At 44.4% G+C, this 17,225-nt stretch overlaps 1 protein-coding gene across 42 annotated transcripts in view; it reads left to right on the top strand.

Moving 5' to 3' along the window:
- Positions 1 to 14,452, top strand: part of LRRFIP1 (LRR binding FLII interacting protein 1) — a 103,142-nt gene extending 88,690 nt beyond the window's left edge. For 35 of the 42 annotated variants that reach the window (XM_072931889.1, XM_041717258.2, XM_072931886.1 and 32 more), the window contains one exon: positions 708 to 4,418. In XM_072931889.1, the coding sequence (XP_072787990.1) occupies positions 708 to 3,025 (2,318 nt within the window). In that variant the 3' untranslated portion in view covers positions 3,026 to 4,418. Of the gene's footprint in view, positions 1 to 707; positions 4,419 to 4,498; positions 8,368 to 8,488; positions 8,536 to 9,328; positions 9,447 to 9,876; positions 9,957 to 10,580; positions 10,686 to 11,673 lie in introns of those variants that run through there. The other 7 variants (XM_030277077.4, XM_030277075.4, XM_030277073.4 and 4 more) reach the window with 2 other exon arrangements.
- Positions 14,453 to 17,225: the final 2,773 nt, after the last annotated feature.

Raw genomic sequence — 17,225 nt, 5'->3', positions numbered from 1 at the left:
CATAGACCCAAAAACTAACAACAAACACAATTGGTTTAATATCTGTTGCTTTAAAATATGAATTGAAGGAAAAGTGTTGCAACAAAAACAATCTTCAATAAAACACAGAAGTCCCCACCCCTTTGGGTGGCTGAAATATGGGGCACAGATTACCCGAGTCTGTGTTGGGAGGTCTGAAAAGCCAAAACATGTGCTTGCCAATCAGATTTTACATTCAGTGTCTGTCATGTGCACTGATGGGGCCTGTCTTGAGATTTTAAAAGCAAAATATTACTGAATAATCCTTCATGAGTCCATTGGAACGGCATCAGACTCCTTCACAGATAGAGGGGTATCAGGGTTAAAGCTGTAGAGACAATTGCTGAGGAAAAAGAGTCCTTAGAGGTACATCTGCAGGTATTGCTGTTAAATTGCACTGCTTCAACCAGCTGATCTCTACGGGAGCTGTCATTCCCACAGCCAAGAGCAAAAATCTCCTCCTTTCCAAAACCACGAGCCAGCACCAGAGACTTCTTGCTTTGAGAGGGTGGTGGTGAGTTTCACTGATCAAACCCTCTGAATCCTTACTAATTCAATCGCTGCTTTGCCTCACAAAATTGGCAAAAGCTGATCTTTATTAACCTGTTCTTCTCATTCTGCCTTTCGGGTTTTAAGTGGGGAGGTAGGTGTTGTGGTGGGCCCCCTCAACTTTCTCAATGATCTTTTAGGCAAAGCCAATGAAGTGGAGATGAAAAATGAGATTTTGGAGGATGTGGGGAAAAGAGAAATCTTGCAGAATACTGAGCATGAGGAACACAAAGAGGAGTCTGAGGAGGAGGAAGTACAGACATTGCATGCTGCTGAAAATGCAAAGGCAGAACAAATGGTTGAAGAACGGGACACCCTGCCAACAGTGATGTTGCCAGAGAGTAGGTTTGCAGAGCAAGCCCAAAGCCTCACAGAACCTGTGTCAGGGAGCACTTCTTCAAACAGTGACAGTGACACAGATGGCTTGAGAAAGGTCACAGAGTCCAGGGACACAGCAGTCCAGCAGGCTGAGAGTACAGAGGCTGAACACCATGACTTGAGTGCAAGGACAAATGAGAACCTGGAGCTGGGCTCTCTGCACGGCCACCCTATTTTTGAGACTCCTCATGAAACGTTTTGTGACTCAGGTACAGAGCAGGAACTGGGAGAAGCTGCACCCAATCAGGAAGAACAGGAGGATGTTGAAACCAGCCATGCCCTGAGTGATAATGAAATGGATGAAGGATCTGACAGTACAAGTGAGAGCAGTGAGTTGGTTTCTAACCAGGCAGGGCTACCTGAGGGAGCAGTGGCTGGCTTGCTTAGGGAAGAGGGAAATGTGGAGAGTTCCACTCCAGAGGAACCCCAGCACTCAGAAGAAAGTGCTGAAAACAAGGTTGCAAATGTCTTGGAGGAAGAGTTTGTTGACTGCACTGATGGAACACATGATGAAACAGCAGGTGACAGAGCTGAAGAAGAAGATGAGGTTGGGAACACAGTTCAGGGTCAGCTGAGAGAAACTGAGTCTGTGGGTTTGGAGGGGACAGAGCCATGTGAAAGGGATGTCCCAGCAGAGCCACTTGAAGAGGAAGGTGGAGAACATCAGGCATTCATCCAACCAACTTCTTCAGTGGACAGTGCTTCAGCATCCCCAGAGGAACCAAGTACACAAGGTAAAACAGAAGATGAAACTGCTACAGCTGAGAAGGATGGACAGAAGGAAGAATTGCTGGAAGAGCTGGAGAAGTGTTCAGGTTCTGCTGAAGCAGGCGAGCAAGGTGTGGCATCTGTGGAGGCAGGAGGCTGCATTCCCGAGGGAAAGGGAAGTGAGCTGCAGCAGGCACAGCCAGGAACAGAGGTTGTGAGAGAGGTGATCACTCAGGAAACCCATTTAGACCCAAGTCTTTTAGAGGATGAAATAAAGGAGACAGAATTGGAAACAGGGGGTGAGGCTGGGGAAGGACAGGAAAGTAGGACAGAATGGGAAGAAGATTTGAATCCAAAGGCAGAAGTTCAAACAAGTCCGTGTAGTGAAGAAAAAGCAGATGGTGCAGAGGGAGAGAAAAATGTTCCTTTAGAGGGTGAAGTGCAGAAGGTGGTTAAACAAGTAGAAGGTGAATCTAAAGAGGAGTCAGGTGTAGGTGTTACTGTAACTACTGAAAACAAAGCCAGTAAAGAAACACTGAAAGAAGATGAACAAGAGGTAGAGCTTGCAGACCACCCTAGTGGGGAATTTGCTTCTGAGGAAGGTGCAGATAATTCCCTGGCACAGAAACCCGTGCAGGATGAAAATATTAGTGAGCAAGTTAAATTGGAGGTAGGTGCAAATAATTACTTGGCACAGAAGCCTGTGCAGGATGAAAACATTCGTGAACAAGTTAAATTGGAGGTAGGTGCAAATAATTCCTTGGCACAGAAGCCTGTGCAGGATGAAAACATTAGTGAACAAGTTAAATTGGAGGTAGGTGTAAATAATTCCCTGGCACAGAAGCCTGTGCAGGATGAAAGCATTAGTGAACAAGTGGAATTGGAGGACCAGGCAGAGGAAAGCGAGGAAGATGATGGTGATGCATTTGATTTTGATGAAGAGTCAAATCAGATACTAGAATCTGATGAAAAATGGGATGGAGAGAAAGCTGATGCACAGGGAGAAGAGAGTGATGGATCAAATGGTGCTGTTGGAAAAACTGCCCACGTGGACAAAGCTGGAGAGGGAACAGAGAAAATGGAAACCAAAGATGCCTTGACCAAAGGTGAAATCCTGAAGCATAAAAAAGATGAGCCTGAAGAAACAGGGTGCTTACAAGGGGAAGTGTTGGGGGAAACTGATGAGGAGGCTGATGTGGAGGAAGATGAAATCAAAGTATCAGAATCTAGTAAAGTGGGAAAATTACAGGATCGAGATGTTTCGGAACAGGATTTGGAAAGTGCTTTCATTAAGAGGGCTGAAAGCAGGGAGGATTTGCAGGTTGGTAAGAGGAGTAGAGGTAGATCCAGAGATGACTGTACAATCTCCTGAGTTCAGAACCTCAAACCTACACGAGTTCCATGCCCTGTGACCAGTCTCAAACATGCACTTTGCACACGACATCGGACCTTGGAATACTCTTAGAGCTTTGTCTTTGTAGGTAACTCAGCATAAAGCACAGATGTGGTAATGATGCAAGTATAAAGTTATCCAGTGTTGTACCCAGCCACAGAAATTGTGAGTGGGTTTGGTTTTGCTGTGTCTCAGGCTGAAAGCTTTTCACCTAATGAGGAAGCTTCACAACTTGACTATTCAAACTGTTATGCAATTAAAGTCCCTCTAGTGTGGATAGCTGCTCCTGGGGAATTTCTGTAGATTTTAAAAAAAATTCTAGCCTAGTTGATCAATATCTTGAATGTACATTGGGCCTTTGTGAACTTATGCACATTATGCTTACTTGTACTTAGTTCTACAGCAAGTACATTAACTCTTCATGAAGGAACTCAGCAGATCAGCCACACTGGTGGTGAAACTTCTTTCAGAATGCTTAAAGCCTATGAATCAAGCTCTTCTTTTTTTTTTAGTATGAAGAAAAAAGATCTTTTCATTCCACTTTGTGTGTATTTCTTATGTGGTCATATTCCAAAATATAGTTAGATCACCGTGAATCTGCTTAGTCTGAGCACTTTGGAAGAGCAATACACAGTTTGGAGAAAGTGCAACATACAGGTCTTAGTTTGCTGAAAGGAATAAATATATACATGTTTACTTCATCTAGGCACTTTGCACCACAATAGGCCTTTACACCATGTCTCACATGGGATTTTTATTTTTTTCCAGAGAAAGTGTCAATACACACTGTAATGTGTGCTTAGGTTTGCTATCAAGTACTGTCTAGATATGAATATATAAAATATCTATTTTTCCAAGAAGATTTTTGTTTAAAATTGCATTTGCTTACTGCATTTTTTTTTTTTTTTTTTTTGCAAACTCTGATTCTGAAAGAATGTTTTTATCTCTGAAGCAAATCTTATTTCTTTCCTTCTGGAAAGAAGATAACTTTGCATGTCTTAACTCCTGCTGGATATCAGACCAAAGAAAACTGTTGTTTTGTGTACTAGTCCCCCTGTGCCTTTTGGAAAAGCTGGATTGCTTTGAATTGCTGGTATAAGTTAAGCTCTTGGACTCCCTTGATGTATTTCCTCTGGCATCTCTTCTTGTGCTTGGGAGGAAGAGCATGTTTTGCATATATAAATATTCATTTAAAGTGTTAAGCAATGAATGTCCCAAGGGAATGCAGATCGAGGGGGGCGTGGGCTATGGAAGGCTGTATTTGTGTTGATGTTGCAAAGTTGTCAAAGCACAGACAGACTGCAAAATTTGAAGATGTATATCAAAATGTACTGCTGTATTTAATTTAAATAAACATATTTTATACTTTAAAGTACCTGTCCAGAGCACTGTTTCTAAACCTGCGCAAGGAATTATTTAAACCTGTATCATTTCAACACCATTTTTCTGCAGCTTTTGTTCAATTTATTGCCTTGTGCTACGTAGCTGCAAGAGCCATCTCCCCAGGACTGGGCAGCCTCGGGGTCTGAGCACCTTGAATATGTGATGGCACCTTAACTGTAGAGCTCTAACAGGTCTGTAACCCTGTAACTCCTTTCATGTGGCTTCTCTCCAACTTACAGCAGATCCACCATGGTTTCTGTAAGTATTGGCAGTTGTTCCTAAGAGTTTACACTAGATGCTAATCCAAAAAGTCATAGATCTTATAAGCATTTCTTATCAGCATGTAGCAGTGTTTATTTCAAGATTTGGCTCTGCCATACTCTCAATAGTAATATATGGCTTAATGTTAGAAGTGGGTTTTAATTGTTAAATAGATTAAACAGATCATTGAATGTTCTTACTGGCTTGACCTGTATTGTGGCTGGATCTATCAGAGTTAAATTAGGCAACATGCCATTATTTTCTGTATTTCTTACGAGTTAATTTCTGATTTTAACTAGTTTTTCCACTTCAGAAAACACAGCATCTTTAAGAGAATTCCTTTCTAAAGCCAAGTCACAGGAGCAGAAACACCTCCAATCTTACTTGTCCAAGTACCAGCTTTGATCCCACTCCCAGTGTAACGGGGAGCAAGAACATGGAGAGGCAGTGCAGAGTAGCTGCTGTGCCAGAAATCCATCCTGGAAAGTTGAAAATGAGTCTGTGACCCAAGTATGAAGCTTTTGTTATTCCAGAATAACCCCAAATGCTCGCTGGGTTTTCTGATCATCACCTAGTGGCACATAAATGCTGTAGCCCAGGTTTGTGCATATCAGAGCTAGCCTGAAATGCTTTCAAAAGCAGTATCTCAAGAAACTTACTTGATAAAAAGGAGAATAAATAGTGAAAAGGTCTTGGTCAATATCTTCTTTACTATAAAGAAGAAAAGTCCTCCTGTCCGCCTCAAAATTAGTACTGCAAGCCAGTGCTTCCAAATCCTGTGCTGTCCCTGGCAGTGCCCCTCTTCTGAGAAAGACAGGAAAGCATTTTCTCAACATCCACAATAAACTGACAGCTCTGGAGAGGGAGTATTGCCCAACCTGCTCGGACAGCTGGATTCTTGCAGGCTGCTCTGAGTAGCTGCTTGGGGCTGGGATGTCATGGGATGTCTCTCCATTCTCCAAATGCAGTTTACCCCTTTCCTTTACATCAGGGTTAGTTATTTCCTGGGCCACACATCATGTCAATCATGCAGGTAAAACCAGCTGCTTCCCATCCCATGCTCCCCTCCAAGTGGAAAGAGACATGGAGGATCTGTGGCTGATTTGGGAATGTTTGGTGCCACTGGAGCAGCACCTGAGTAAGCAATGCCTCGAGTCACCTGCAATGCCAAGGCAATGAGATCAGTCACTGGGCTGTGGCAGAAGACACTGCTCAGCACCGTGCTCACCCTCTGTGTCCTGCTCCCTGACAGGCCCCATCTCCTCAGTCCTCTCTTAAACTCTGGTGTGTGAAGGCCCTGAACTGGTGCAGTGAGTACCCTGGGAATCACCTTTCCAAAGTTAACTGAGGTGAATGTCACATTCTAATTATTCACTCTAGTATCTTTGTATGTGGAATAAGGATAATGATGGTTACAGATGAGAATTTTAATTAGCTGCTTCCTGTCCTGATTCAATAAACTGTACTTTCCTGCTCACCTGTTCACAAGGTCCTCAGATTTGTTGGAAAAATATCTCCTAAATGCAAAATTAAGGTGACTCTGCAGAGCAAGTTTCTGTGTTATTATGGGGGTTTAAGTGAAACCCAAGAGACCCTCATTTCTACAGGCAGAGAAATTTTCTTCTATGTGAATGGCAATTTTAGCAAACTCATTTTTTCCCTGATCTGGTAAACCCCGCTGTCTGCATGTCCCAGTGGGGTGCACAGATGTCTGTAATGAGGGCAGAGAGAACTCAAGGTGAGACCAAACTTGAAGGTTCATCCCAAAATGCATCCTCTTTGCAGGAAAAGGGCTTTGGGGAAGCCAGTGTGCTTCCTCACTGGAAGCTGGCAGAGGTGTCCTTTCTTCAGGCAGGCAGCTTTCACCCCACAGCAGTGGTTGTGTTAATGAAAGTCACAACTACATTGTTTTCAGGATCAAAATGTGCTACTTGGCCCTTTTAGACTCAGTAAGTTTGGGCTAATTTTGAAGTGGCCTAAAGGTTTCCTGCTGCACCAGTCCTCACTCTTTCCAATCCTTGGAACTCCATTTCTCAAGCTTTGCTGACCTGTAAATCCCAACACAATCTCTTGAGTCCAAGTATCTCCAGCCTGTTTGCTGTTCTTGCTGTCTTCATTGACCTTTATTTTTCTTCCATATCTTTCACCTTTTGCAGAATTTCTGTCTTAAATTTTCTTTCATTCCCACATAGATCCGTGAAATTCTTTTATTATTTTAAAGGGGTTTATACTCAGAAATTTTGTTTGTGGGGAGTATTTACAAAAAAAGTGGGTTTGGGTTTTTTTGTTTCTTCATATCAGTGCTCAGGTGTAGCAATGTTGGGTGTGTTACAAATGGATGGAAAAAAAAATAGGATTTCAGGAGGTTCAAAATTAATCCAAAGATCTGCTGAACTGGGATGTCACGCTAAGGGTATTGCATCAAAAGCCAAGGTAAAGGTTTTATTCCATGCTCTGGAGTGGGACTGTATGGGGGTGTGTATTCCAGCAGGGAAGTGACATACCACATTAATGGACTCTACATGCCTGCTGTACAGAGGGACTCCCATTGGGAGAACAGTTTTCACCATTATTTGATTCAAAACAGACTCTTGATTCCCTTTAAGTGCATGTGCAACAAGAAAAAAGGGAGAGCCACAAGGCTTTGGCCCGTTCAGGAATTGTCAACAAAGAAGAAATGGTACTTATAAAGTTCTTCAAAAGTATTTAAGTCTGTCTATCAACAGAATTTACCTGATAAAAGCCCACCAGGCTCTTATGTGTAATTTACCTTGCTTTCCTAAAGTTTACAAAAAAATCTTTTTCTTGAGTCACCTTTGGATTTTAACCATTTAATCAGCAGGCCAGAGCTCAGCTGTGGAGTTGAGCTCTGAGCAGCCTGAGCTAGGCACTGATGGCAAGGGAGGCCAGCTGGACAAACCAGCAGTGAGACCCAGCTGAGGCCAACAGATCCTCTCCTAATGAGTGTATTTCAACATGATGTTGCAGTGTACTCCTGCCTGAGGTGTACCTGAACAAACTGAGCTTGTTAATCATTTAGGTCGTTTGGGTGGTAAGAAAATTTGGTGGTTTGGGTGCTTTCATATTTTGCAGCCCTTAATGGGGAAGGAAAAAAATGAAGTGATTTGTTTCCTTACTTTGTAGTTCTTTTTTCCAGCTGTCTCATTCTGTAGAGTGCACTTTATAAATTAAGGCTGCACATACCCATGTGCTGATCTGTAGCACTTCCAAGTCCAAATGTAGCAGAACAGTTGGTGCAGTTTGTCCATTGTCTCTTGATGTTTGACCTGGAGAATTGACTCTGAAGAGAAAATACAGTTTTACCAGACTGCTGCGTTTGAAACACAAACAATTCAATGGGCAAATGTTTTTTTCTGGTCATAGTATTGAAGCTAAAATTTCACTGCCATGTAAAAGAGGGGAAGAGTTAAAGTGCTGAGAATGTGATTATAGGTGTTTACAGTATTGTCATTGTGCTAAACTGTCGAGATCTGTGAGATTTTGTGTTGCAGTTGTGCTTGACCCTAGAGTTCTTGCATGCTAACCTAACGTAGAAGATTAGCCTCTTTGCATGCAGCTGGCTGCTGCTACTGCTGGGACAAGCATGTTCTGTGAGAATGCCATAAGTGCCCTGGCTGCAGCCCCCTCCCAGCCCCGCCTGGGCCTCGTGTCCTGTGGTACGTGCCCTCACTCCCCCTCAGTAGTCACTAACCTGAACGGGTCAGTCTCATGTCTCAGATGTGCTCCCCGACACGCCGCTGGCTCGGTCAGCACTGAACTCTCCCTTTTCTCTTCCAGACAGGCTGAAAAAGCTCATTGATGAACGGGAGTCCTTGCTAGACCAGGTAATCGCAGGGCTAGTGAAGAACATAAAGGATTAAGAAAACAAAAATAGCCCAAACACACGGTGTGGAGCGGCAGTGGTGTGGTCTGGTTGCTCTTGCTGCTTTGCTGGCACTCTGTTCTTCCTCCAAAACATTCCTCCCATGTGTTAACTCAGGATACATGGAAGATATGACCCTCTTATTTCTGAATAATAATCCTGCAGATTGGCACAAGGGGAAAACAGGTATGGCTCAGAAATTGTAGAAGCAAATTTTCTCTCCAGGAGTAAGCCTGCCTCTTCGCTGGGTCTGTGGGTAGACGGGCCTTTTGGAAAGGTTTGTTGGAGGAATTGCAGATGGGTAAAGAGCAATTAAAGGAATTATTGCTGGTACCATGGTATTCCATAGTGGCTATGAAGCTTATTCAAAAAACCTCAGCTGATCTGTTGCCCTGCAGGACACTCTGTGCTTTCATTTATGCTCAGTGACCTTGGCCTTGAGACTCACACGCAACCAAACACAGCTTTGGGAATTTTAAAGAATATTTTACATTAATGTGCCTGCAGAAGATTTATGGCTTTTCTAATAAACCAGTCATCTTTCACTCATTGTTTTGATCCTGAACTTGTACATAAGCACTGATGTGTAAAATACCATGAGTCATTTGCCAAAAGAATTTCTAGGATGTTACAAAATAACAGAAGATTTTTTTGGAATTTATGTTTAAAAAATACATAATTTGTTTTATAATACTGGAGTGAATTCAAGCCATGATTTCCCTTAGTGATTTTAATAACTATTTTCTGTCCTTCAGATTAAAAAATTAAAGGGACAACTGGAAGAAAAGCAAAGGAATGGCAAGATGGAAAATACACAGTCTGAAGATGAAGTTCTGGAAAATGGAACAGATATGCACATGATTGACCTCCAAAGTGAGCTGTATTTTGATTTTAAGAGAATTTTGTGCCCTGCATGTGAGTGAGAAAATATGTCAGTACAGTAATAAGCATATGGCTCTGAGTAAGAATGAGCCTTCAGTTCCAAGGGAGCTTTGGTCTGGGAGAAGCCATGCACTTCTACAGAGGTATGGGAATTAGGAGCCTTTGTTTAAGATTGAAATTGGAAATCTCTGTTATTGCTCCTCAGCAGAGCTGGGGGGAGTTCAGATTAGTTCTGCCTTCAGAGTGGTTGGCAGGGAATCAGGCAGGACTGGGAATGGTGCCTCTCTGCTGGACACTTATTGAGAGAACTACTCTCCTGCTGTCCCACGTAGATCCCTGATGCATGGAAGTTTTACCACAGACTTGTTAGAAACTGTTCACACTTGTTCTGACATCTCTGATAAATCTGCAATTCTTTTAGGAGATGCCAACAGACAGATCAGCGATCTCAAATTTAAACTAGCAAAGTCTGAGCAAGAGATAACAGCATTGGAGCAGAATGTAAGTTTTTGACTTGTTCTGTTTGTTCAGGCATGGTGAGAATACAAAGTGTGTTTGAAATTATAAATGAAATTATGTTTATTGTGATTTTCCCTTAAAATAAGAAACATGAGTGTTGGAGCATGAGGGCCACTATGACTTTTGTGTATGGGGAAGAAAGAATATATTATTCCTCTGTACTGAAGGAAGAATGGTCAAAGACAAAAGTACCTGATGAACTCTGATGAACACTTCCTTATGCCTAGCTGTCAAGAGGTTTTAAATGTTTCCCAGCATGTGAGGTGATAGAATGGAGTTTATACACAGCTGTTCCATTTTGATTGTTTGCTCTTGTCCAAGGTACATCAGCAATGCTCTTGCTAAGAGAAATTTAGTCAATGGACTGTATTTTTTGTTGCTGGAAGCATATTAAATATGGATATAAAAACAAAGGTACAAAAGGTCAGCAGTAAGTGACTGTTGCCAGGCTTCCTTGTGTTGTTTCCTTCCCTGAAAATATGCCTTTATTTTATCAAAGAGGATTTAGCATCTCTCTGGTTATTCCTTGAGTACTAGTGGAAGAGTAGAACTTCAGAATTACTTCTCGATACAGCTTCTAATTGCCAGCCTTTGCCTTCCCCTCAGGTAATACGACTGGAAGGCCAGGTAGCCCGATACAAAACTGCTGCTGAAAATGCTGAGCGAGTAGAAGACGAACTGAAGGCAGAGAAACGCAAACTGCAGAGAGAGGTAACTCCACCTGCAAGCTGTCACAGGTCAGCCTGCTCCATGTGGGGGAAACCTGCTTCCCTGCAGTCTTTTAGGGGAGGAACCACCTCTCTTGGCACAGCAAGGGATAAGCATATAATAAGCTTTAGTTACTCCTTCTAAATGTGCAGCCAAGTTTTCAGCACTCAAACTGGAGTAACAGTCACAGCTGTGAGCTCCCACTGCCTTTTCACAGTTCCTTCCTAACCTGACTTGCTAAAGGGATGAGTTGTTCTTTGTGAGCTTGTTTTTCTTGCTCTGCTAATCTGTTCAGGCCTGTTTGGGGTAGTGTGGCTGTCCACAGACTCTGACTGTGCTTCTGTCTCCTTAGAGCCTGAATACCTTTCTCAGCTTCTCTCTCACAGCTTCCAGAGGTGCTTCTTTGATTTTTTTTTCCAGTATGGCTCCTTGCTTGTTCTAAATACTCCTTCTGCTTTGCTGCCTATAAATATTGTTCTGTGCAGTCCAGCTCTCTCTCCCTGCCCTGATCCCGTGGTGGGTTTTACAGGAAACTGAGGCTCCAAGCTGGGAATAGAGTTCTAGGAACCAGAAACATAAAAGCTGTGCAGTGAGACAGGCGTACATCACCCAGAGCCTCGTGCTTCTGGACTGAGGAAAATTCTGTGATTCTCTGGGAATCTCCTGTTCCACAGGAGTAACCTTCTGTCCGTACTGATTGTCTCAAGACACATGGTTCTATTAAGCCAAATCCAGACTTGGGAGACCACTTTTCTTCTTACCTCGGCCACCTTTGCTCAGCATTCTGTAAATACCCTGGGTTCTTGGCAGTGTGCTTAAACACCTGTGTGTGTCACCTGCAAAGCAGTTTAACTCTGCTAAAGGAATTTTCAACTGCTTTATGTTCCAAGTTAATGTGGTCAGTTAGCGTTGGCACCTACAAACCTTGCTTTGCCTTTGCAAAGGGATAACACGGTGAAAGTCACGGTGTTCTTCTGTTTCCTTCCTTCAGCTTCGTTCAGCACTGGACAAAACCGAGGAGCTGGAGGTCAGCAATGGCCACCTGGTGAAGCGGCTGGAGAAGATGAAGGCCAACCGGAGCGCTCTGCTGTCCCAGCAATAGCCACCCCCTCCCAGGGAACCACCGCTGCTCGGAACCGGAACGACGCCGCAGCCGCTTCTGCGTCCCGCTGCCCAGGACGCCTCGTGTCATTGCCTTCTGAGACCAGGCCACCCCAACACCTGCTCCGTGCCTCCCAGCCGGGGTCTCCCCGCGCAGATCCAAGCCTGCTGCACTACATCCATAGGAGGAGCTGATCCAAGTGGCTGTGCCCGCGGGAGCCCTTCCACACCGAGCTCTGGGGACATTAGAAGTACAACACATAAGAAGCACACGGAATTCTCCATCCAGAGGGCACAGCAGCCATTTATTGCCGTTTAAAATGGCACTCAAAGAAAACACTTTGACTGGAATTTTGTGTCTTGCTGAAAATTTTAAAACAAACACTGTAAGTTTGGGACTTTTCTCATGACAGTATCTGTAATTTAGTGACTACGGTAGAGTTATTCATAGTAGGTTTTTCATTTACAAATCACTGTGGAACCATAAGCCATTACAAAGCAAAACTCCTTCAGTGGAAACCATGGAAGAAGATGGTCTTGGAAGCAAAAGTGACCTTAAATGACTTTGCCAATAAAACAAATGTGTTTGGAGGGATTTTTGCACCAGTAGAATTGTGAGACTCTTTTATTTCAGGGTAAATAGGCAATAGCTCCATTGAATTTTCAATTTTTATTTGTATTATTTAATCCCTGCTCTTGGAGTTGAAGTAAATTACTTTTAAAGGATGTAAGGTTGCATTAATAAACCAGCATTAAGGCCGTGTTTTCAGAAATGGTGGGGTTTGCACTTAGGTCACTCTCTTTGGTGCATTTATCAAAGCAAGTGTCATTTGCTTAAACAAAATATGTAATGGGTTTTTTACATCAGAAACTATCTACTGGTCCATGACCTACTAGGAAACGATGCCGCTACAAAATACAAGTCTGATTTTTAAGAGAATAACTGCTAAGTAAAGAAGCACTTTAGAAAATATTACTGCCTATGGGTTTTCTACAGCTACGGAAGTAGTGAGTTATCTCCTTCTAAGGTCCACTTTTCATGCAGAACAGCAGAACCAGTTGAGATGTTGCAGGCGATTCCTGCATGTGTACAAATGGCACATGACTGGCACTACAGCTCTGGTTCATCGGAACTCACTCTGAATGCACTACTCAAAGGAGAGCAGCAGCTACCCCAGGAGCAAAGCTGCCCGTCCCACCTCAGCCCTAACAGGAAAGCCAGTCCCTCTGGGATCTCCTGGCCAAGAGGTTCTGCCAAGCCAAATCCACACCCAGGAGATCACATTTCTTCCTAACTCGGTCTTCAGACCCTGTGATCCAGGTCTTTCCCCAGCCTCCGTGCAGATGGGAGGTTAAAGTAGGAACTGCTGCTATTTCCAGCACAAGGGGATCTCTGGTATCTTCCTCGAGCACCTTCACAAATTAAGTAAACCAAAACTGCTGTCTGAATGTGTTTCTCTGGTTTGGCTAGGAAACAACACCCTCGTCTTCATCTCTTTCAAGTGCACAAGGAAATTTAGGAATGAAGTACTGGAATTATTATTCTAGGAAAAGGATGAAGAAGGCTTTTTTTGTGCCCCTGGGGATTTAAGTATGTCCTTGTTGATGAAATGTGGTGAAACACAGGGTTGGAAGGAATCTTTTAAAATTAAATTTCCACTCCAGTTAGGGCTTTGGGTTTTTGGTTTTTTTGTTTTGTTTTGTTTTGTTTTTTTAATTGTTTTTGAGAGGAACATTCAGGCGCAGAGCCAGGTTTCTTGTGGAATACCTCAAAATGGCTGTGGATACCAATTTACAATTTTCTGTGCATGACTTGTGTAATTTCTGGTGTACAAAGCCTCGGGGGCCTAAAAAATGAGTGAAGGAATTTTCAGAAGGCAAACAAATGTGCTAAATATGACACCAATGGTAAGGTGTGTGATTGCCGCCAGTCATCATTTCATTTGTGGCAGCACTGAAAGCCGCCTCTCCTGGCAAGGCTCAGGGGAAACAGCCCAGCAACCAAGCGTTGATCCAAAAGGCAAAAAATAACTTTGTTCATTGAAAAGGGATGTGTTTATCGTTTCGAAGTAGATTTCATCTCGCACCCCATAAGCATCAACCTCATGACGGAAATCAGATGTGTATTTCACCCTGGATATGCTCTTAGTAGAAACCTTTGTGTGTGATAAAGTAGGTGAATGTTGAAGCCACATTTCCCCCTCCTCTCCCCTAACTTTCAGTATGACTTAGCATTAGAATAAGGGAAGAAAAAGAACTGGTTGGTTTACTGCAAACTGTTCTATGTTTTTCTGTGAAGAATGTACAACAACAGGGCTTTGAATGGTGATAATAGCACATGTCCCAGTCCTATTATTTGAGCTCCAAACGAGAGCACCTCAGTACCCTGAGAGCGGGGCCGAGGTGGCAGCAGCTGGGCGAGGAACAGCTCCTGGGGAAACCAGGACGGGTTTTCCTACAACCTCTGTTTCAATTTGTTATCCTCTATTTTATTTTTAAATGTTAAATGATTTTTATTGCTTGCAAATGGAATGTTACCCGAAATGGTTTTGGTTTTGTTCTGTTGTTTTTTTTCCCCAATCGCTCTGTTAGGAGATGTGAGCGTGGAAAAGGAAATCCATTATGAGCAGAACTCGCCAATAAAATGTCACTTGTTTGGGTAGTTTTTATGGAGTGGTCTGTCTATGTTAATGTTACCAGTACAAGTTCTCTTGGAAAATACAGAAAATTCAGGGTTATATGGGTGTAACAACTCATTTTCCTTTCCAACACGTTGCTGCAGGATCACGCAAAATGTGAGTAACACTAGTTGGAAAATGTACAAATTTGGGGGCTTGTGTAACTGAGGGCACTGGTGTGAGACATGCCTCCAAATATCAACATTTTTAGTGGCAGGGTGCACATACACCTCCAAATTTTGACATTTTAATGGCCAGGTGCACTTGGGCAGGGGGAAGACAGGGACAGTCCCCCATCAGGAGAAATGTGAATGGGATTGCTGATTGGATTCATTCTCCACTTTTATTTATGGTGAGCATAGAGGTAACCTACACGATAGCTTTCCCTGGAAGAATCCTTCATGAAGACCCCTTCACAACAGGAAGCAGCTAGGTTCATCAAAAATATGTTACTTTAGTATTAAATGTCCTCTTGCCCTGATGTGTTGCCAGAGCCGTCACTTAGATGAAAGTGACTAAGCAGGAGGGTAGTGCTTGTCTTCACTTCAGATGCTCTAAACCACTGCATGTCTCTGAAGGTTCATTTTAAGCAACTGAGTGATGCTTTACACACTTCATTATGACCTTTACACGTGTCTAAAAGGAAGAAGCAAGAGCCCCTTGCACAAGTAACATGGACCTTTGTGGCAGGTAGGTTTGTCTCCACTCCTGTAATGTGCTCCTTCCAGCTGGAAACTTTCAGGTAGGTTTTAATGTGTGCCAGAGGAGGTTAGAGCTGGATATTAGGAAAAGTTCTTCCCTCAGAGGGTGGGTTGGGCACTGAACAGGCTCCCCAGTGAATGGTCAGGGCCACAAAGCAGAGTTCAAGGAGCTGCCAGAATTTGGTCAATGCTCTCAGGCACAGGGTGGGATTAGTGAGGTGTCTTGTGCAGGGCCGGGATTGGACTCCATGATCCTCTTGGGTCCCTTGCAGCACAGGATAATTCTGTGATTCTCTAGTAGCTGTACAAGAGCTGCTGTGCTCCCTCCCCGCCGGCTGTGCTTTGGTCTGTCAGAGGTGAGAGAAGGGACCGTGAGGGGAGAGAAGGGAACTTGAAGGGAGAGGAGGGACCATGAGGGGAGAGAAGGGTCAATGAGGAGAGAGACAGGACCATGAGGGGAGAGAAGGGTCAATGAGGAGAGAGACGTGACCATGAGGGGAGAGAAGGGTCAATGAGGAGAGAGACAGGACCATGAGGGGAGAGAAGTGTTCATTAAGGGAGGGAAGGGACCGTGAGGGGAGAGCCATGGGGGGGGGACACGGCAGTACTGCTTCTGAGGGGATATGGCGGTACCAATTCTAGGGGGATATGGCGGTACGGCTCTGAGGGAACACGGCTTGCACCGATTCTTGAGGGACACAGCGGTACCGCTTCTGAGGGGAATATGACGATACCGGCTCTGAGGGGACGCGGGGACCTCGCCTTTAGGGAGATAAAGCGGTACCGATTCTGGGGGGAAAATGGCGGTACCCCCTCTGAGGGGACGCGGCGGCGCCTCTTTCCAAGGGAAGGCGGGGGAGGTGCAGGTGTCGAGAGCGGGCTCCGCGCCGCAGCCAATCAGGCGTCGGAGCGCTGCGCGCCGCAGCCAATGAGCGCGGGGCGCGGCGGCGGGCGTTGCTGGGCGCCTGGCGGGGCCGTGAGGGGCTGCGGGCGGCGGCCGGAGCGGGAGCGGCGGGGCCGTGAGGGGCTGCGGGCGGCGGCCGGAGCGGAGTGTCGGGGCTCGGTGCGGGCGGCGGGGCCGCGCCTCAGGCTGCTCTGGAGCTGCGGTGAGACGTCCTTTTCCCGTCTGAGGGGTCCCGCGGAGCGAGCGGGAGCACCGGGCTGCCCTCAGGGCTCCCCACCTTCAGCCAGCGCTGCGGTGGGGACGGGCTCGGCTGTGGGTCAGAGTTTGGGTGTATCACCAGCAGCGACAGGGGGGTTGCTGTACGCTGGCTGGGGCGCGGAGGTGTTTTGGTTCTTGTTCTCAAGCGAAAAGTGATTTCTCTGTGAGTTTGTTGCGATTTCTGTACCGGTGTCTGGGATATGCTTTGGCAGTGTTTGGCTGTTTAATTCCACGGAGTTGCTCAAGGCTTAAGTTAGGGGGTGAAAGTAAAGTTAATGTAATAAAAAAGGACAATGTTTTTGAGGCAAAAAAATAACTGTAGAAGTGTACAATTTAACCATGGAAGTGCTCAGGACCAGGTTGGATGGGGCTTGGAGCAGCGTGGGATAGTGGAAGGCTTGAATATTTGAAAATTTGAAGTTTAATCCTTATTTCTCCTTCCACTCCCCCCCAGGACTGTCAGAGAGAGTGACTGAAATTTAGATGTGTCATTTAAGTAGTTTGGAAAGCAGTGATTTAGAAATATGGGTAATGTTTTTATGTATTCCTTTCTTTGTTAGAAGCTTCTGAGGGAAGGCAGAGAAGAATGGACAATATTCCTAAGAAACAAGCTTCACAAATAGCATCTTCAATCCCTACATGCTTTCTCTGCTTTTTGTTGGTGTTTGTTACCAAACGGGGTTTGCTGCAAGTTCAGAGCAGTTGTATTGCTTTAATCTGGCGAATTGTCCAGCTTCCTTCTATTGCTAAATGACCTTCCTGTGTTCCTTTACAACTTTCTGATTGTAAAGATTCTCAGGGTTTTATCCCTGTTTTTTACTTGCTTCCCCAGAATTAAGAAGAACATGCTTTAATTTCCCCCTTGTCCAACACCCAAGGGATTTTTAGTTTTTGGGAGGCA

Source organism: Taeniopygia guttata, chromosome 7 (genome assembly GCF_048771995.1).
Source record: "Taeniopygia guttata chromosome 7, bTaeGut7.mat, whole genome shotgun sequence".
Classification (NCBI taxonomy): domain Eukaryota; kingdom Metazoa; phylum Chordata; class Aves; order Passeriformes; family Estrildidae; genus Taeniopygia; species Taeniopygia guttata.
Note: the sequence above shows the minus strand (reverse complement) of the source record. Positions and strands in the feature narration are given on the sequence as shown.